Genomic DNA, 21,349 nt, shown 5'->3' with positions numbered 1-21,349 from the left:
ATTGAGCACTTTTCAAATGTCAGACGTGGAGGTAAGTGCTTTTCATGCATTTGCTTATTTAATCCTTACAACCACCCCAGGAGGAAGCTACTGGTGCACCCAGTTTGCAGATGAGAAAACTGAGGTTCAGAGTGGTCAAGCCACCCATTCCAGGTCGTGATGTAAACCCAGGTCTGTCCAACTAAAACTACCACCACCCTGCCCCTGGCACTGACTGGCAGGAACTGAACAGCCAAGACCAAACCCACCTGACAAGTGAGGAAACAGTCTGGGGAGGGCAGAGGAGAGGTGACATGGGGGCCCATGCCCTTCCCTGGCCTTAGAAATGGGCAACACTGACCTGGGCCCATCTGGGGTGCCCACACACTGGGCCTCGTGCTGACACGGGTTCAAATCCGAGGAGCAGAAGTCCACCAGCTGCTCACAGGCCGTTCCTGGGCGAAGAATGGGGGAGAGGCAGGAGAGAAGCTGCCTCCTGTGCTCCGCCAGGCAGCCAGCCCGGCAGAAACTTCCTGCAGACACTGAGGCAGGGTCCCAGCCCTTCCGCCCATGGAACAGGGGCTCAGGGCACCTGCACTGGCCCCCACCTCGCTGCAGATGCTCGAACCCCACCACGCTTACCCGAGTACTGCAGGGGGCACTGGCAGGTGTAGCTGCCCATGCCGTCCACACAGGTGCCCCCGTTGGCACATGAGTGTTCCACACAGTCGTCCGTGTTTACCCCACACGTCGGTCCTTCAAAGCCGGAGGGGCAGGAGCACCTGTAGGGAGCAGGGGAGGAGGGAGAGGCATGTGGGCCCACGGCCAGGGTGGCAGCCTTCCTGAGGCACTGATGGAAGCCTGTGGCCAACGGTCAACAGCATCATCCTGGAGTTTTGGTCCCTACTCTGCGTCAAGCCCTGTTAGATGCTGGGGGTTAGAGGTGACCAAGACCAGCCCTGTGCTCCTACGCTCGTGAGATCACTCACAGTCTAGCAGGGGAGAGGACGAGACTGGCAACCAAAGGAGAGACAATGAGTATCAAGACGTTGCGCAACTGAGGCTGGGGAGGGTGGACAAAGGGGCAGAGGACACCTAGCTCCTCCCTGGAGGGAGTGGTCAGGGCAGGCTTCCTGGAGGAGGTGATAAGTTAGCCAAGGACTCTGACAGGGGAGAAGAGGAAGGGGAGGGAAGGCGGTGGGAGTAAAAGCCTGGGGGAGAGAGAGCCTTACAGTCCATCCTTCAGGAGGGTACCTGCTCATCTAAATAGTTCAGGGCTTGGGGAGCACATACTTCAGGGATGGGGTGATAACAGGACTGGGGGTAAGCAGGAGTCAGGTCTCGGAGAGCCCTGGAGATCAGCGATCTTCAAACTGGGGTACACTTCCCCCTGGGACAACTGTGGTTTTCCAAGGGGTTTGTGGGTCAGAGAGGTCTGAGAAATTAATTTCCACATCTTCATGTTGTGCACGGAATTCCCCCCTTAACTGACCTGCCCCAGAGCTCCAGAAAGGCTCATGCGCACCTCTTCCAGCATGAGGCCAAGGTGGGCTGTGCCTGGGGCCTAAGATCCTTGGGTGCCAAATGAAGGGACAATTAGGAATATTGATGTTTCCAAAGTGAATGAACAAACACTTTAGCAAGTCATGAGGTTTCCAGTTCTGTGCATTAAAAAATAATTGAAGGAAGACCTCATGGAACTGTCAGCTGATAGAGCATTAAAAATAAATTTTGGGGCTTCCCTGGTGGCGCAGTGGTTGAGAGTCCGCCTGCCGATGCAGGGGACACGGGTTCGTGCCCCGATCCCGGAAGATCCCACATGCCGCGGAGCGGCTGGGCCCGCGAGCCATGGCCGCGGAGCCTGTGTGTCCGGAGCCTGTGCTCCGCAACGGGAGAGGCCACAGCAGTGAGAGGCCCGCGTACAGAAAAAATAAAAAATTAAAAAAAATTAAAAAAAATTAAAAAAAATAAATAAATTTTGATGACAGATCACTTGGGATTTTTAGCATATAAACTTGACAGGGTTTCAAGTAATTGAGTGACATGGCTATAATAAAACTCCTAATCTCATTGGTTTATTTATGTGAACAAACTTTCTCAGCATTTACAGCTACACACACATACACACACACACACACATATTTTTTTTAAGGGAATAGATTGGCTGCTAAGCCCTCTCACACTCTATAATATTCACCTCTGGACACATAAACCAATTAGGAGAACACACACACACACACACACACTCACACACAAACAAAAGCTCCATCTAATTAAGAGATACAGTCTAATAAAATTTACCTTTTATGTGTAATAATTATCAAATTTTGGAATACAGTTATGTTGTTCTGATCAACTGTATATTATTGATCATTGTAATGATAACTCAATGCAAAAGAAACTTTTAATCAGAGGTTTATGGTGACAAGAAATAGTAAAAAAAACTTTAAACTTATATACCCATTTTGGTGGTAGGAAAGTATGGCAGGGTGCTCAAGGAAAGCCTCTAGTATGAAAACAGATTACATTAGAAGAAAAATGGGGGGCAGGTGAAGGGAGTAAAACAGAAATACTAGTTTGAGTAGAAACGAGAATGATGCAAGATGTTGCAGCTGTTCAAGAGGAGTTCCTTCACGTGATTTCAAAATGATTTTCCCCTGGAGAATAATAAAAGAGTGATTTAAAGAGTCATAGCTTTAATTTTAAATGTTGGGCTTCCCTGGTGGCACAGTGGTTGAGAATCTGCCTGCTGATGCAGGGGACACAGGTTCGAGCTCTGGTCTGGGAGGATCCCACATGCCGCAGAGCGGCTGGGCCCGTGAGCCACAACTACTGAGCCTGCGCGTCTGGAGCCTGTGCTCCGCAACAAGAAAGGCCGCGATAGTGAGAGGCCCGTGCACCACGATGAAGAGTGGCCCCCGCTTGCCACAACTAGAGAAAGCCCTCGCACAGAAACAAAGACCCAACACAGCAAAAAAAAATTAATTAATTAATTAATTAACTCCTACCCCCAACATCAAAAAAAACGTTAATAATATGTACAGCATTCTGGAAATGACCTTCTTTACAATGAAAAATTAAACTTACCATGAAGATTTTTAGCTGTCACTTAAGAATGTGTGAGGCAGTTTGTAGTTTTAAAAATTCGTTTGCGGCGGGGCGGGGGTTTGAACAAGAAGGTGTGAAGCCTACTGTTGCAGGCTGTGTCCTGGAGTTTAATTCCCCCTGCAAGGTGGTGGCGGATCTCAGCCAAGTCCCCTCTGGCGGGGTTCGGGGAACAACTGAGGAGTTCCTTGTAAGCCTTAGGTTTGAGGGGTTACTCAGGGAGGCACCCCTTTCGCCCAAAAGGGTCCTTCCCACAGCGCCCCCACAATCTGCAGGCATGCCAAGTGTGAGGGGCTACTCCCAGCTGCACCCCTCCCCGCCTAGCAGGGAGGGTTCCTAGGTGCGTCCTCTCAGCAGCCCCTCTCCGTAGACACGCCCCCTAGTAGTCCAGCCAATGAGGAGGGGGCTTTGATGGAGCTGGTGCGGAAGCCCAGAGGAGCACAGAGCCTATTATAAGGACGCCGTTTCCAAGGCGACACCTGCCGAGAGGCCATTTAGTGTTTTCTTTTTTACAGCTGGTAATTTGGGTTTGCAGAGACAGGTTTGGCCATTTCTGCCAGTAGATTCAACATCATTTTCTGAAGAGTCAATTTGCTCAGCTGGCAATTTATCTTCAGCCACTAAATACTATGTGCTCCTCAGAAAAGCTCTGGGTGCAGGAGAGCTCTGGGAAGCTGGGGGGCTCGTTGAGAGGCTCTGGGGGGAGCAGGGTGAGTGGGGGGCTTGAGTGGCGATGTCAGCACTGGGAGGACTTGCGAGATGAGCTGTGGAGGACAGTGGGAAACCGATGCCCGTGGTGCGACCAGAGTGACCCATGAGCTGGGGGGGAAGGCCCCCGGAGGGCGTGACCAGGACTTGCTCCACCTCGGGGCAGGACTCCCCGCCCCTGTCCTGGGGGCTCGGGGTGGACGCCTGATCCGGAGCAGCTGGCTGAGGGCCCTGCCTTCAGGCAACACTGGCCCAACAAGCAGGTGGATGGCTTCATTTGGAGGCCTTGGGGGTTAATGGAGATTACAGGAGTTGAAAACACCCCCAAGCTGCCTCGTGGCACTGCCGCTGCCGCATATGCCCTAGGCTATGGACTCCAGTGCCACAGAAAGACTCTCCTGGCACCTGGCAAGAGCAGGCAGAAGCCTGGAGCAGGGGCTCCAAGCCCCAGCCCCACTGTTGCCTGCTGGGTGACCTAGGCAGCCCCTAGTCTCTGTGCTTTCACTGCCTCTGGGCAGCGGAGGCGTGGCCTGGGTGGACATGGAGAGGCCTCTGGCTGCCGTTTGGAGTGAGTGGCTATTCCCCCTGGGCCTGTCCCTCATCTCCCAGAGCTCAAAGGGCCTGGGCCATCCCATTCGGAGGAGGAAGGCTCCGAGGCTTGGGTGCCGGATCCCATTAGCACTCACCCACCACGTTCCAGCACCCCCACCCCCCCCCCACCCGGCAACTCACGTGAAGCCGGAATCCTCGCCCTCCTGCGAGTGGCAGGTCCCGCCATTTCCACAGGGGCTGCTGGAACAGCTGTCCAGGGACACCTCGCAGTCTCGGCCCTGGGGAAGAAGTCGGCGATGGGGACCCCAGGGAGACTCAGGGGCCAGTGAGCCAACAGGGACAGCCGGCCGCTCAGCAGCTCGGCCTGCCCATCCCGGGGGTTCCTTGTTCTCTCATCCACATGTTAGGTCATGGATGAAATGCTCACTTGGGCCCCCGCTCTGAGCTCACCCTGGGCTCTGAGGGCTGAGTGGCCAACGAGACAGCCCCAGCCCTGCCCTACCATGCCCTCGAGCAGCCCTCCGCCTCCAGCCTCAGCCTGCACTCACCTTATAGCCGCTGGGGCAGGCACACCTGTACACCCCAAGGGGGTCGTTATGGCAGGTGCCCTGGTTCTGGCATGGGCTGGACAAGCAGGGATCGCACTTGGCCTGGACAGCCAGGCTGGGCGGACCTGAGGCAAGGTGGGAGTGGTGTTAGCGCAGGGAGGGAGTGGGGGGACAGGGCTGGGCATAGAGCCCCGTGGCCCCCGGCCCGGAATCCTGGCACTACAGGGACGGGTGCGCGAAGCCCTCTCCCCAAGGAGATGTTTGCCTCTCCTGGTATTCCCTATGGATCACGCTCACCCCCTTTCAGAGTCCACCTCTCCAGCCTCTGGACCCTCCTCTGTGAAATGGAGCTAAAAACAGCTCCTGCCTCATGGGGCTGGAAGGACTAAGTGAGATAATCCGAAGAAGGGGCCTCAGGGGAGCCCCCATGTGGCGGTCAGGGCAGGACCATCGGTGTGACAGCATCGTGGTCACCATTACTGAAATCAGCTGATGTTTTCTCCATCCCCTCACACCCTCCTGAGGCAACCACCCCCGGCCCTGTCACCTGCTGGCCTGGACAGCAAGGGCGGCCACCCCAGCAGGGAGGAGACATGGCTCTGAGAGGAGGCCACGCTTAGGAGAAAAAAGGTCCATGGCCTTGAACTTGTTTCTCTCCAAGGCTGAGCAGGGAGGAGGACCCTTTCCCGTCACCTCTCTGGCTACAGGCATGACCTTCTCCAGCCCCTTCAGGACTCACTGGTGGCCCTTCCTTGAACTTGGAGGTGGGGGAGGAGCCGGCAGCCAGGCTGCCTGGGGTGCCGCCTAGCAGGAGCATTAGGGCCTCACAGGAATAAATAGTAGCACCAGCCAGTTCAATTTGTGAAAATTCAGCGAGCCATTCATTTACGACCTGTACTTTCCTGTTATGCGTGTTATACTCCAATAAAAATTTTTAAAAACGCACAGACAAAAACCTTTCACCAGTACCAATCCCACCCCATTAAATAAATACTGAGCAAACGTTTCAACCTACATTGGCCTGCTCCCAGCAGCCATCAGCCAAGCCACAGATCGGGGCCCCTCTGAAGGGTCACTCCTGTGATAGCATCCTGCACACAGGGCGGCCCGGGGCCGCCTCATTAACCCCTGGCTGTCAGCTTCATTTTCCCTGGTGGTCTGTGAGATTGCAGAGGGCAGGAGTCATGCCCCACGGCCTCCCGTGCCCTCCCACAGCTGCCCCCCTGCTGGGGGGGACACAAAGCTAGGCCTGGGCCAGCCACGCGGCCACCTCCTCCTGCTCAGCAGGGGCCCCAGGGCTTGGGCTGTCAATCAGTCAGTCAATCCCTGAACGAGTATTTACAGATGCCCAGGGTGAGGCCTCCAATCACACTCAGGCCTTGTATTTCCGCAAATGTCAGGAGAGTGGCAGCTGGGTCCAGTGGCTCAGGCGTTTAAGCTAATTGCTGAGCACAATTCCGACCAAAGGGAGGCCTGAGTGCTTGTACTGCTGAGAGGCTTGCAGCTTCCAGAAACACTGCTATTTTTATTTTCCTTACATAACCCCAGGGAGGGATTAGAGCCCTTACGGCCCGGCTTTCTTTTGTTCGTTGTGTGGCAGGACAAGAGGGCGGCAATGCTAACAAGCAGCGGGCGCCTCATTCCTGCCACCTGTTCCCCACCCAGCCGGTCACCTCGGGGACACAGGAGTGTCTAGAAGCCTCTGCCAGGGTTGGAGGGGGAAGCAGGAGGTGGGGGGAAGCAACCCGGTACCCACCATCCCCTCTCGTGCTCCTGGGCTCACCTAGGCATTCAAACTTCTTGGCAGGCGTGGTGAGGAGCAGCTTGCCCTCCATATCCGGGGGCCCGGCACAGCGGGCAATGCCAGGTTCCTTGTAGCCTGTCTTCACCCAGCTGGACAACCAGCGCAGGTGGCAGTCACAGTACAGGGGGTTGGCACCAATGGCCCTGGGTCAGAGAGTGGAGAGAAGTAGGCATTATGGCTGCACGGGGTCCTTCGCCCACTGGGTGCCAGGCATTATGCCAGGAGCTGGCCAAACCCTAGCCGCCCCCATTGCATGAGCACTCACTGTGTAGGCAGTCAAGTTGTAAGCGCTCCTTATCTGTTGTCTCGATTAGTCCTCATCACACCCTACTATCCCCATTTTACATGTTGCAACTGAGACTCATAAAGGTGGAGGCACTTGCCCAAGATGCACAGAGAAAGTGGGGAAGTGCGATCTGAACTCGTGCTGTTGAGGCTCTTGCACTGCCTCCAGAGTGCACTGGGGAGAAAGCAACCGAGATTTACTGCTGTGATGAACCAGCTGCTTCTCCCAAGTCAGTGCGTCTAATCCTCTCATCAGCCCCACAGTGTAAGTTTTCTCTCCTCCATCTCAAAGATGTGGGAACTGAGCCTCATGGGGAATAAGTAGTTTCCTGGGGTCACACAACCAGTGAAGGGAAGCCCCCAGATGCAGAACCCAGCGCTGTCTGAAGCTGAAGCCTATACTCTTTTTTTTTTTTTTTTGCGGTACGCGGGCCTCTCACTGTTGTGGCCTCTCCCGTTGCGGAGCACAGGCTCCGGAGGCACAGGCTCAGCAGCCATTTCTGACGGGCCCAGCCGCTCCGCGGCATATGGGATCTTCCCGGACGAGGGCACGAACCCACATCCCCTGCATCGGCAGGCGGACTCTCAACCACTGCGCCACCAGGGAAGCCCCTGAAGCCTATACTCTTTAATTTTTCTTTTCATTTTCAGTTAAACAAGAGGCACATGAATGCATTCTCACTGTAAACCATTTTCAGACCCGGCACACAATAGACTCCACCTTACACAACACTGTGAATGTCCTCAATGCCACTCAGGTACACCCATTAAAACGGTTAATTTTATATTCCGTGAATTTCACCTCAATTTTTTTTTTAAAGGTACATTCCTATGTTACTGATGGGAATGCAAGATGGTATAACTCCTACGGAGGGGGATTTTATGATATCTATCTAAGCAATGCAGTTGCCTTTTGACCCAGCAATTCTGTTTCTGGGAGTTTATCTCACAGATGTGCCTGCACAAGTGTGCAAAGGCATCTGTGCAATGGTATGGATCGCAGCATTGTTTGTAACAGAAAGGCTGGAAACCTCCCGTGTTCATCAGTGGGGGAATGGTTAAGTAAACTACAGTACATCCACGTTACATGAAAGTCTACACCACTGTCCCTGCCAACCACAGGACCCATGATCACATGGTCACCACACTCAGTGCGTAGCCTTCCAATCCTTTCCCATATTTACACATGCAGTTCTTCGTGAGGAAGAGATTACGGCCCTCCAGCACATATCGTTTCTGAGCAGCCTGCTTCTTGTCATTAAACAGCATGTCTTGGAGACTTTTCCAGGTCAGCAATATGGATCCACCTCATTTTATCAAACTGCTTCATAGCATCCCAAAGAATGGACACTTCATAGCTTTTGCTGCCAGACATTCTGGTTGTTTCCAAGGTCAGTGAACACTCTGTTCATGCCTCTCTGTGAGAAGCGAGCATTTCTCTAGAACAGATGCCTAGAAGGAGGATTCAAGTCGCAGAGGAAGCACATGTAAAATGTTAACAGCCGCCCTCCAGAAAAGGCTTATGGACTTACACTCGCCTGCGGTGTAAGGCTGTGCCTTCTCCCTCACATCCCCGCCCCACACTGACAATGCGCACCGCTAACCACTTAGGCTTTGACCAATCCCGTGGGCAAGCTCATAATCTTCTCACTAAACCACAGTGAGAGATTCAGAGACGAACTAGGCATGGATTTGGGGGAACGAAGGGGCCAGCGGTCTTTGAGCCAGCAAATAGAAAAACCAGAGCCTCGTGCCTGAAGTTCATTTCTATCAACACTATGGTGAAAACATAAGGCTGTATACTGCTCACGAGAAAGGGCACATTTCTTAAGTACCAAATGGATGTGCTGCCATTTTCCACCTGTGTCTGGGCAATACAGAGGAAGTGGTTCCCCTGGAGATGTGTTGGGTCTGATGACAGCAGCAGCAACTCCGAGCAGGAATTCCCCCAGATAGCACAGCTGATGACGGCCCATCTTATAAAGCAGCTCAACAATCTTGGACGCCGGCCCCCAGCGCAGCTGCTCACTGCCCGGGTGACCTTGAGCGGCTCACTTAACATCTCTGGGGCTCACTTTATGATTCGATAAAGAGCCTGCAATCTGGAAGGGGAAGAAAGACAAGCACATCTAACCTGAAATGGGCGCCGAGGGAATAATGCAGCTTGGAAAAGAAAGCCGGTTCAACCTCCACGTGTATTTCATTTTTTTCTGTCCTGATTTGCTGACAGCATCCATCCTGGTTAATGGGACAGGGAATACACCTTCCTCTTTTCCCTGAACATTACCAGGGCTTTTCAGAGGTAGAGGAAGCTCAGACGCTTTGATTTTTTGAAGCTTCATTGTGTTAAAAAAAAAAAAAACAAAGACTCAAAAAAAATAACAGGAATACAAAACAGTGGTATGTTTAAAATGTCTACATTCACCAGACTAATATCTTTAACACAAAAAGTATGAGGTAATGTAATTATGTTATTCAAAAGATAAATACAGAATTTATTTGAAAGAAGGTTTTTGTAGCACACTGCAGGAGTGTGGTCTGCTAATGAGCCATGAGTTGAGAGTTTATTATGAAGGGTTTCTTCTCTCCATCTTGTAGCTCATTTAGAGAAAATGCCAAAAAGACTAAATCTGAAGCCACTGCGAATGTGGAGGCCCTTGACCGTTTTAGGATGTCACAATTCCCAATTCCTGCATAAATTTCCCCCCAAAATAGCAACAAAGTTGCACCTCAAATGTAAGTGTCCCTTTCCGACTCAATATAAAAAATAATAATAGAGAATAATAAAAACTACCAAAGTCACATACAAAGCTATTCAAAACTATGTCTTCTGGCTTGACCAACACACGCTTTACTTGTCGCTGTACAGAGCAGATGGCGAGCGACTCCTGAATTCAACATTTCAAGCTTTAATTTCTCCAAAGGCAGGGTTTTTGTGGCTACTTCATTAGTTCAAGTAGTTCACTTTCACCTGGAGTCCATTCTTCCCAACAAAAACTGCTGTGAACTCAGTGGGGAGGGGAGAGCCACAGGCCCTGCTGAGACCAGTGGTGAGGACAGCAGCCAGGCTGCTCATCAATCCAAAAGGACTGCGGAGTCAGGTTCATCCCCCAGCAGAAGTATAAATAACCCTGTGTTGTTGCTCTTTGGTATAACTTGGAAATAGTTGAAACAGTAGCTATTCGGTCTGTTCCTGCCAAGGACCGGCTGAGCTTCTTCTATTAACTTAACCAGGACAGAAATAGATCTCCTGTGGCTGTTTCAGAGGTGCCAACTAAACAGTTTAGCATACACTAAAACTTCAAAATCTCTTCACCTGAGCTATTCCTCCTCTACCCATCCTCCTCCCAGGCAATTTATTTGTGTGCATCACTGTCTTCTTCTTCTGGAATGAAGCTTCCTGAGAGCAGGAATCATGAATCCCCCACTGTGCCTGACACTAGCCGGTGTCCTGTCTTCTGAATGAATGCCTGCCTAAAAGCACGAGAAATGCACAAATCTCAGTATGAAAGCAAAAGAACTTCAAAAAGAAAAGAATCATCTATCATCCCATAAATGTAACTAATTTAATTTTCATTTATTCCCTTCTAGTTCTTGTGCTCATATATATATATCACTGAAATCAGAGTACACCGTCTTCTTTATTCTGCGTTTTTTTTTAAATTAATTAATTTATTTATTGGCTGCGTTAGGTCTTCGTTGCTGCGCGCGGGCTTTCTCTAGTTGCGGCGAGCAGGGGCTACTCTTCATTGCAGTGCGCAGCCTTCTCCTTGCGGTGGCTTCTCTTGTTGCAAAGCATGGGCTCTAGGCACGTGGTCTTCAGTAGTTGTGGCACACGGGCTTAGTTGCTTCATGGGATGTGGGATCTTCCCGGACCAGGGCTTGAACCCGTGTCCCCTGCATTGGCAGGTGGATTCTTAACCATTGCACCACCAGGGAAGTCCCTATTCCGCGTTTTCATCAAATATAAAGAACAGTACCATAGCTATTATAATTAACTACTTGCCATTCTGTCATATGGGCATACCATGATGTACCTAATCATTCCATATTTACTTTTCACATTGAATTCTTAATGAATTCAGAAATCTAGTTTTCCAACATGCAGCAGATTAGGGGCAACAAAATGTCAGATTATAGACATGAAGAATGATACTGGGGAGCCTTGGCACAGGATCTGGCACATAGTAAATATTTGCTGATGGATGGATGGATGGATGGATGGATGGATGGATAGACAAATGGATGAAAGATGAGCTAACTGTAAAAGTAAATATTAAAGTAAACAGCAGCAGAGATGTGCAGGGTATCGAAGCCCGAGGCAGTGACGAGTGCTCACAATCATTATGGCATGTTAGAACTATAGCGGACCTTAGAAATAACCTGTGTACAGGTGAGGAAAGAACCTAAAGAGATGAATGAATTGTCTGAGATCCCACTGCCAGTTGATGGCAGGACAAAGACCTAACGCCACATGTCCTGATTCCTAGTCTAAAGTTCAAGGGGTTTAAATACGGTGGACCTCACCCCCTCAGCACGCATGCTTGGCCCACCCCCCCATCCTGCGTACTGCTGGTGAAGAGGAGAGGCCCAGGTTAGAGTCACAGTGGGAACGGGGGCATCTCTGGGAGCCAGGAACACTGGATGCTAACTCTTGGGCAAACCCTGACTTGTTATACAGCCATGGGCGCCTACTTCCCTTCAGACTGCATGTGGCCTTTGTGAAGCCCAGAGTGAATGTGGTGAGTCTATGCTATCCTTGTCCCATTCCTTGACTCCTTGTAAGTGCTCACGGAATCCTTATGGAATAATTGCAACTCTTCATGCAGAGGAAATAATGGCTACATGTGTGCACATGCACATATATTCCCTCAGTATTACATGTGCACACACCTAAATACAAGCACATGTACATTTCCTAGGCTGCTGCCTAGTTCCATTCAAAACCCTGGGTATAAAGGGAAGAATGTATTCACGAGGTTGCTTCATAATAATGGAAGATTTCTTCTACATAGATGCTATTTTATAGAGAAATAGGGCTTAGATGCAATTAACAAACACCTCTAATCAGTAATGCTGATGCCCTGTTTTGCACTTACCATTTAACTGATCTCTACTTATTGTTTTTTTCTTTTTTCTTACAAGTTGGATCTGGCTTCTGGCCTGATGTTACTGTTATCCTAAAGAAAGTCTGAATTTATAGATAGTCATGGGCTCAAAATCTGGTTTTGCAGCTTCAGGTTTTTGTTGACACAAAACATATGTTCACTTCCCATTTGAAAAGCAAAGCCTCTAGATGTTGAGCTAGAGACAAGATCAGAATGTCCTTGAGTCTTATTCAGTTTTCACAGGGAAGGAGAAAAGGTAAAGCCCAATGATAAGAGATACAATACACAAAGGGGGGCCCCAAAGGAGGGAAAGGTGGACCAGATGCTTGAAAAGGCCTTTCCTGGCAGGGGGGGATCTGGAGCGGACACTTGGCACAGCCCAGGGGTAAGCAAAGGAGCTGAGAACAGTGTGGGCCCAGAGCAGCAGCAGACCCTGGCCCAGCAAAGACATGCACGAAACTCTCTGGAGAGAAGTATCTCCAATACAGGTCCTCAGAATTCCCAGCATCAGCAAAAAATGAGCTCACAACCGAAAATGACTAAACACAGATAGAAACAAGCCCCTGTGAATGGGAGTCATTGAAACAGTGAACAATACCATCCTTGCCTGGCCTTTGTCCAGAGCCACAGTCTCCAGCCAGGCTCCCTCCTGCCTCATCCCATCCCATCCAGCCTCCACAGGTCACCACGGCTTTCCAGGAGTTTTCACAATTTAATTCTTCCACGATTCCCTTCTATCTACAGAACAAAGTCCAATCTCTATAGCATGGCACAAAGGCCCTTCACAATGGAATTCCAATGTCCCTTTCCAGATTCTTCTCTTCCCACCCCACACTCCTCACCTAACCAAACCCCCTATATCCTATGCTGCACAACACAGCATCCCTGAATATGTCATCCACTTTCTTGCCTCCATGCCTTTGCACATGCTATTCCCTCTTTCTGGAACGTCCAAATGGCAAATTCCTAGTGCCTTTTCAATGGCAGCAAAGAGGCACCTCCTCTCTGAAGGTCATCAGACTTCCCCAGAGTTAGTCACTGCTGCCTTTGAGCTTGTTTTATAATATCCCAGATGGTCACAGAAGGCAGAAACCTTGTGTTAGTAAATTCTTCAGCATTTGACTCACTGTGGTTACTCAGGACATATTTATTGAGGCAATAAAGAATAAATAAAGAGCTTTGGAATCAGACACACCTAAGTTCAAATCCTGTGTCTGTCATTTCCCAGCTTTATGACCTAGGGAATCTGCTTAACTGAACCTGGGACTGTAAAATGGATATAATAAATCCTGCCACCTAGGACAGAGCCCCCTTACCCATTCCACTCCCAAGCAGACATAACTAATCAATCACTGCACTCTGCCCACTGAGTCCTGGAATCTTCAGTGTGGGCTCAAGACAGTCCCTGTCTTACTTGTGAAGCTGGCTCACAGCACAATAGCTACTTCCCATTTTGGTTATGGAGTAAACAAGACATCACAGATAGTAAAGTACTTGTCCCAGGAAAACTCTCAATGAGTGGCACTTATTACTATTTTACTTCCTCAAGTCTAAGATTGTTAGACGTCCACTAATTTAGCATGTTCTGGGAGGGGTGGAGAAATGTTACTTTATTAAGTACATACAGATCATTTGTAAGATATACTCTGATCTCAGAGATTAAAATGTGGAAAAGATGAGCCTCAGAGCTAAGAAAATCCAGTGAGATTGTTGAGTGAATGAACTTCAAGTAGAGATGCTGGGGACCCCAAAAGACTCCCTGATCTGGGTTTGCCTGTCCACTCGGGCCCTGGGCACTTGGCTGTGAGGCAGAGAGCAGGAGGACACGGTAACACCCCGGGTCCCGGCTGCAGTCCATCTGGCCTGAACATGACCTGGACCTACAGCCGAGATGCTAGGAGGGAATGTGTTCACTCTGTGCCTGGCCCCGCCTCCAGAATTAGGATGACCCTGCCATGGCCCATTGCTTTTATATTCCTTCATTTTTTAAATTGTGGTAAAAAATATATATAATTTGCTATTTTGACCATTTTAAGTGTACAATTCAGTGGCATCGATTACATTCACAATATTGTGCAACCATCACCACTATCTGGTTCCAAAACTCTTTTTATCACCTTAAGCAGAAACGCTGTACCCATTAAACAAAAATTCCCCTTTCCTCCTCCTCCCATCACCTGGCAACCACCATTCTCCTTTCTGTAGGTATGAATCTGACTATTCTGGGTACCTCATTTCAGTGGAATCGTACAATATTGTCCTTTTATGTCTGGGTTATTTCACTGAGCATGCTTTAAAGATTCGTTCATGTGGTAGCATGTGTCAGAACTTCATTCCTTTTTATGGCTGAACAATATCCCACTGTACCATATTTTGTTTATCCATTCATCTGTCAATGGACACTTGGGTTGTTTCTACTTTATAGCTATTGTGTGAACCATGCTGCTATGAACATGGGTGTACAAGTATCTGTTCGAGTCCCTGCCTTCAATTCTTCGGGGTATATACTTAGGAGTGGAATTGCTGGGTCATATGGTAATTCTACATTCAGCCTTTTGAGGAATCGAGCATACTGCTTTTTAAGAATCCTCTTGGCGCTGCCAGGTAAACAGTTTTGGAAACAAGTCTACATCCAATTATGCCAATTATACTTCTTTTGGGTAGTAAATTTCCGGAGCTTATCCCCCACCATATGAAGTCAGAGGCACAGTACTGGCATCGTGCTTCAGAGCATGGGCTTTTGAGACGGAAGACTCTCGCCTCTACCAGCCACGCAACTTTGGGTGAGCTTGTCACATTTTCTGGACCTGTTTCCTCATGTGGAAAATGGGAATAACAGTAGCTATGTTGTAGGAGAGCTGTGAGGATTAAATTAGCCGATGCACGTGCAGTGCTTGGCAATCAATATATGGTCATTACTACTTTTATTATTGCTTGTGAAGAACTGTTCTCAAAGCCCATTACTGTGACTGATCGTACACTGAATGTGTAAGAGTCTGAAACGGGGAGCATCTGAAGTTCACAAGCTAAATTAAAAGTAATACTCTCAGGAGGAGGGGTCTTTCTTGGAATCCAAGTTCCATTTAAATCCAAAGAGGTGCCGAGAATTGGGCCAGAGTTACTTACAGGTGAGACAGGGAGGTCACATCTGTGAAGATGCCCTCTTGGAGGGTGGAGACGTCATTACCATGCAGGGACCTGAAGAGAGAAGAGGCTGTCAGGACTCATCCCAAGACAGAAAACTCAGGAACTGATGGAGGGATGCCCTCTGCTGAGAGGGGCATGTCATGAGGGAGAGGGTCCCTGGATCAGAGACCCTGCACTGCTGGCCACAGCCAAGGAGAGGGAGCCCCTAATTATCACAGACCACGCTGCCCCTCAGCCCTTCTGGAAGACCCTGCTCGGGCCATCACACCTAACTCAACATATCATGTCTGCTCACAGGACAAATGGACGTGTGCAGGTATGCAGCGTGTGCCCTCCCTAGCTTGGCTAGGGAGCCTGAGGGGGCAGGCTTCTTCCTGGTAAGGAAGCTACTGGGTGAGCCCTAGGTTGGGGGTGAAGAATGTCTCCCTGCCCCAGGCGGGCTGCCAGAGGACTCAGTGCAAGGATATTCCAAAGGCCGTCATAACAGGCATGGCAGAGGGCTGTGAGCACAGGGCAAACCTCACAGTGGGAATTCTTAGAGAAGGTTCTGCATTCACCATTTGACAGAAGACTCACGTGCAAACAAGGGGCTACCTTATCTTGGATGCCCCCGGACCCTGCCTCAGCACACACATCGCAAACACAACTTGGGGCAGACAGCAACCCCCTCTTCTCGGATGGTTTCCCATTCATTCCTTGGCCTCCATTAGGAGCTCCAATGAGAGTGGACTGGCTTCGCACTTTGGACACAGTTGGCCCTGCTGGGGCCCCGGACCTGGGGACATTCCTGCCTGCCAGGTGGGTGAGAAGGGCCCTCGGTGGGGCAGATTCGCCTGGAGGAATGAAGAGCAGGAAGACTCACAGCAGGCGCAGGGAGCGGAGCCCCTGGAAGGCCAAAGGAGGGATGCACTGCAGGGCATTGTAGCTGAGGATCCTGCAGGAAGAAGAGGGAGGGACGGAGGAAATGCAGGAGGGATTATTAAGGGGTACCACTTCTGGTGGTGATGCACGTGGTCACCACCTTGATTGTGGTGTTGGTTTCATGGGCGTGAACATGTATCAGATTTTACACATTAAGGATGTGCAGTTTATTATATATTAATTATACCTCACTAAAGCTATTTATTAAATAATAACAAGAAAAATGAGACCTTTTTTTATCACAGGAAAAGGCTGTTTCCCCTTACAGCTTCCAGGATCACCTAGCCCAGGATTTCTCAGCCCCAGCACTATTGACAGTTACTATTGACAGTTCCTTGCTGGGGGGCTGTCCTGTCCCTTGTAGGATGTTGAGCAGCATCCCTGGCCTCTGCCCACAGAGATGCAGTAGCTCCCCCTGCCCTCCTCCAGCTGTGAACACCAAAAATGTTTCAAACATTGCCAAATGTTCCCTGGAGAGCAGAATTGCCCCTGGTTGAGAACCACTGCCCTAGACCATGGCAGCTTCACACAAAGGCTTGTAAAGAAAAAAATGTTGCCTGCCATTCCAGTTCTACAAGGATCAAGCCATTAGCCACTTCAGTTGCCCACCGACAGTGTGCCCTGAGGGGAATCCAGGATGGAGAAAGACAGGGTGCATTCTGTGCTTTGAATATACTAGCCTTTAGACAGCTTAGATGAATATCTAAGGAAAAATTTCAAATGACCCCAGACTCTTACATCTTCCCATACGTAGAAAAGCACTAAAATCATTAACTTGAGATATCTGTTGTTTGTGATTAACAGTAACCTTTTGATGCTGGACCACATGTTTTTCTCAGAAAAAAAAAGTTCGTACGTATCCTGGCTCCTCCCTTCCCTCTTCAGAGCAGTTCCTCAGAGCCATCTGAGAGACTGTCTCCAGGCTATAGTCCTCTGGAAGGTCCCCGAATAAAACTTAACTCACAACTTGTGCATTTTTCTTTCAGTCAACAGGCTCATGAAGACTTTGAAATGGAAACCAGTTGACTAATAGACCTGAGGCAGGTAAGTGCAGCACTTTGTGGCCTTGGGACCACATTCTGCTCCTGGGGGCCTGACTGAGTCAGGACCCTGTCTTTTAGGGTACTGGCTCTATTATTTGACCACAGTAGAACCAAAGGGAAAGTTCTTAAGTCCTGGGCACATCAGCTGTAAAGTGAGGTATTGGGAAGGTGAACGAAATACATTCTTAAGCTCCAGGCAAATATAAATGATGCTTGTTAATACTTTCCAATCAATTGCTTGGAATATAATTAAAGCAACCATTAAAATATCTTAGAATTTGGGCACAAAAATGTTCAGAGAGTAACCGTTCACAATAGTCCAAACTGGAAATAGTGCAAATACCCATCAGTGGTAGAATGGATAAGGAAAGTAGGGTATATTCCTACAAAGGAATACTATACAGCAGTGAAAATGAAGAGACCACAGCTTCACACAAACATAATGGTAAATAAAAGAAGCCAGACATAAAAGGCTACATCCTGTATGATTCAATTTATATAAGATTCAAAAGTGGGCAACATTAAACTTCATTGTGTAGAAATGCATATGTAGACGGTACTATAAAGACCAAAGAAGTGATCATTATAAAACTCCAGGTAGGGACTGCCTCGGGTGTTGGGGGAGAGAGGAAGAATGATCAGGAAGAGATGAGGGGACTTTTGGGGTGCTAGCTGTGTTCTATTTTTTGCCTTAGGTATTTACACATGTTCTAGCTTTATGATTATTTGTTAAATGGTATATTTATGTTTTTTGCACTTTTCCATATACACTCTGTGTTTCACAATTTTAAAAAAAGTGTTTTAAAAGTCTTTTCAGTGGGCAGGCCCCATCACCCTCCCTGGAGGGTAAGGGAGGCTACGTGGGGATACCTGCCAGTGACCGAGCCTTGGGGAGAGTCTCAGTAGCCACAAGCCCTCCCTCCACCTCCCACCATGGGACTCACAGAGTGGTCAGCTGGCTCATGTTGGTGAAAGAGGAATTGCTTAAGGAACTGATCTTGTTGTTACTCAGGTCCCTGGAAAAGACAAAAGTATCATCATTTAGAAAGAAAGAACTCCTCCCCTCTCCCACTCTGGCCATGGCCATCCCTCAGCCAGGCGGGCAAGTTGTTCTGACCGGCACTCTGGGGGGTGGGAGGTGGTGGTGGAGGGGCGCTTGGCTCACAATTATTTACAGCCCTCTGTTCTGCTCCCTGAACTCGCTCTGTGTCTCCAGGGTTTCAGGTCTCCATTTCCTCATCCCCCACCCCATGCAAGTATAGCCTGGCTCCCACCCTCCACCCACCATGGAAATGCTCCCACCAAGGGCATCAGCTGCCTCCCAACTGCCAGGTCTAGGGGGCTCTCTATCCTTTCTCTCTTGCTAGTACTTTATGTGGGTTTGTTCACTCACCCTCCCTATAATCCTATGAGGGAGATAGTAAACCCATTTTATAAGAGAAGGTGCAGGGTCTCAGAGTGATGAAGTGATCCACCCAGGGTCACACAGCTGGGAGGAAGTACAGATAGAGTCAAACCCCAGTCTGTTGGCCCCCAAGCCCCAGGTCACGGCAATGTGCTCTCCAAGTGACCCTGTAGCACTGGCCCAACTGACCACCCTCTTCTCAAATCTCCTCAGACCACTGTCTTCCCACGTTCCCCCTACCTCTCTGGTGAATGCTTCTTTCTCACCCACCCCTTAGGAACGGGGATCACTAAGCCCTGTCCTTGCTCTTCTTCTTCCTTTAGTCCCTCAGTCCTCGGTGACGCTCCTGGCTCCCTTACCATCGTGCACAAATGGTGCCCTCCTCTGTGGCCCCAGCCAGACCTCTCTCACGAAGTCCTCTCCAGAGACCTGATGTCCCAAAGACACTCCAATTCTTGTGCTTTCTCCCACCCGCGTGCCCCGTGCTGTGCTCTCCATCCTGGTCAGCAGCTCCAACAACCCAGAAACACTGCCCTGCCCCCACATCCTCCCTCCCAGACCCTCACCTAACTGGCTTGTGCCTCTGTTCATCTGTTCCATCTGCCCGCTCCTCCCAAGTTTCTGCTACATCAAGCCACCGTCATCTCTCTCCTGGTTTCTGCCTCATCTCTCACCCCCAGTTTTGCCCCCTTTCGATCCATCTTCCACATGGTGGGCACCACACAATCTTTCTAAGACACAAATCTGATGAGGTCACTTCTCTACCAACAAACTCGCAGTAGCTCCCATTTACTTAAAGTGCCACCTCCAGACCCTTTAGCTTCACCACCTGCCAGGTACTCCAGGGCATGGCCCCCCTCCCTCACGGGTCCCCACATGCCTTGCATGAATTTGTTACCCTTCTTGAAATTCTCTTGCCCCTGGATATCCTGTTCCCTCTGCACCTGGTGAACTCTGACCTCTCCCAGCCCTTATCCAGAGCCCACCACTCCTTCTTTTGAGCCACAGCCCTAACATGTGCATTTACCTCTGTTGGAACACTCATCACTCCGCACGACGTATGTGCTCGTATTTCTCTCCCTTGCATGTTCCCAGACCGTGACATTTAGGGGGAGGGCCCATGACTTAGAGGGCTTCATATCTGCTCACTTCATGCAGTTCTTGACTCAGCAAATAAAACCATGTGCCCTGCCTTCATTTTCTTTTAGTAAATGTTCCTCTAATTAATCTCATTCAAAACCACTCCATTGTTCCTAGAGACACATTTAAATACATCACCAAACTTCAAGTACACTTTGTGGTCCTTCCCCATGATAAGGAGGTGCTGGTATTTCAGCCCCCAACAGGCAGCTTCATAGTAAGAACTGCCTTCATATTAGCCCCCTCTCCCTCCCTTTCTCCTCAAGCATATCCGCACCACTAGTGGGGTTGCCTCAAATTAGACCAAAGAAAGGCTGTCTCTCTCTTTGTCACTCTATCACCAGCCACAAATCACTCTAACCACCACCCTTCACCTCCACCGGTGGAACAGTCAGTCAAAACACCATGGCTAGGTCATTAGCAAAGACAGATAAACTGGAGTTTCGAAATTCTTTAAGCCAGTACTACTCAAAGTAGCTAGTCCTCAAACTGAATGTCCCCAAACAAGGGACTTGTGCCAAGATGCAATCACCTATGACACTAAACACACAACTTAGTCTAGCTAACATTTTTTTCATAGCAATACTTTCCCAATGAAGGAAGAAGCAATGTGTTGATTAAAATTCTGGTCCGAGTTCCTTATCTAGTTTCAGGCACATTATAAAGAGTTCTCAGGCTGCCATTGCCCCATAGACCGCACTCTGAGCACCACTGCTCCAGGCACTTCAGCTGAAATATTCTCTGGACTTCTTTTTGGTGGGATCTGGCCAACAGGCAGATAAAGACAATTGAAGTGAGGTGTTAATTAAGCTGGAAGACTAAGAGGAGCTGAACTTATTCTGAGGCTTACTTTGTATGTTTTCATGAAGCAGAAAGGTCAAAAGTGGAAATAACAGAAAAGTAGATGTTAGCCTAAAGAAAGAGTTAGTTACAGATGTGTATTTGAGGCTGCCATGTTTCATATTTGGTTTAGGAGCCAAGGTTTGATCAAGAAGTTTTCCATAATTCTCTTCTTCTGCCCTGGCTCCTACCTTTGCAAGGATAACCCTCTTTAATAATAATTACCAGCCTAGAGGCTTGGGGAGATGGTGTGGGCAAAAGCACACAGGTTCCAACCCAAGAGAGCCTGGAACAATGCAATTCCCAAGAATGGCCACTAGATGGCAAAACAGTTCTGTGCACAGATGTTCCCAAAGGGATGGGGTGAAATTAAAAAACGGATCAGTACCATACAAGGAATATAGCCAATATTGTATAATAACTATAAATGGAGTATAACCTTTAAAAGTTGTGAATCATTATATTGTACACTTGTAACTTATATAATATCGTACATCAACTATACTGCAATTAAAAAAACAAAACAGGGCTTCCCTGGTGGCGCAGTGGTTGAGAATCTGCCTGCCAATGCAGGAGACACGGGTTCGAGCCCTGGTCTGGGAAGATCCCACATGCCGTGGAGCAACTAGGCCCGTGAGCCACAATTACTGAGCCTGCGCGTCTGGAGCCTGTGCTCCACAACAAGAGAGGCCGCGATGGTGAGAGGCCCGCGCACCGCGATGAAGAGTGGACCCCGCTTGCCACAACTAGAGAAAGCCCTCGCA

The 21,349-nt window shown here is 49.2% G+C and overlaps 1 protein-coding gene across 1 annotated transcript in view; it reads right to left on the bottom strand.

Annotated features, from left to right (window-relative positions):
• The window catches only part of SLIT1 (slit guidance ligand 1), a 173,466-nt gene that overhangs the window by 8,755 nt on the left and 143,362 nt on the right, over positions 1-21,349 (bottom strand). The window contains exons 23-30 of the mRNA XM_060101471.1: positions 18,145-18,216; positions 16,099-16,170; positions 15,216-15,287; positions 6,676-6,839; positions 4,893-5,017; positions 4,525-4,622; positions 622-761; positions 341-434 (exon numbers count right to left, since the gene is read on the bottom strand). Coding sequence (XP_059957454.1) covers positions 341-434; positions 622-761; positions 4,525-4,622; positions 4,893-5,017; positions 6,676-6,839; positions 15,216-15,287; positions 16,099-16,170; positions 18,145-18,216 — 837 coding nt within the window. The remainder of the gene's footprint in view (positions 1-340; positions 435-621; positions 762-4,524; positions 4,623-4,892; positions 5,018-6,675; positions 6,840-15,215; positions 15,288-16,098; positions 16,171-18,144; positions 18,217-21,349) is intronic.

Source organism: Mesoplodon densirostris, chromosome 1, assembly GCF_025265405.1.
Source record: "Mesoplodon densirostris isolate mMesDen1 chromosome 1, mMesDen1 primary haplotype, whole genome shotgun sequence".
In the NCBI taxonomy this organism is placed as follows: Eukaryota; Metazoa; Chordata; class Mammalia; order Artiodactyla; family Ziphiidae; genus Mesoplodon; species Mesoplodon densirostris.
This window is presented reverse-complemented; position numbering and strand designations above follow the sequence as displayed.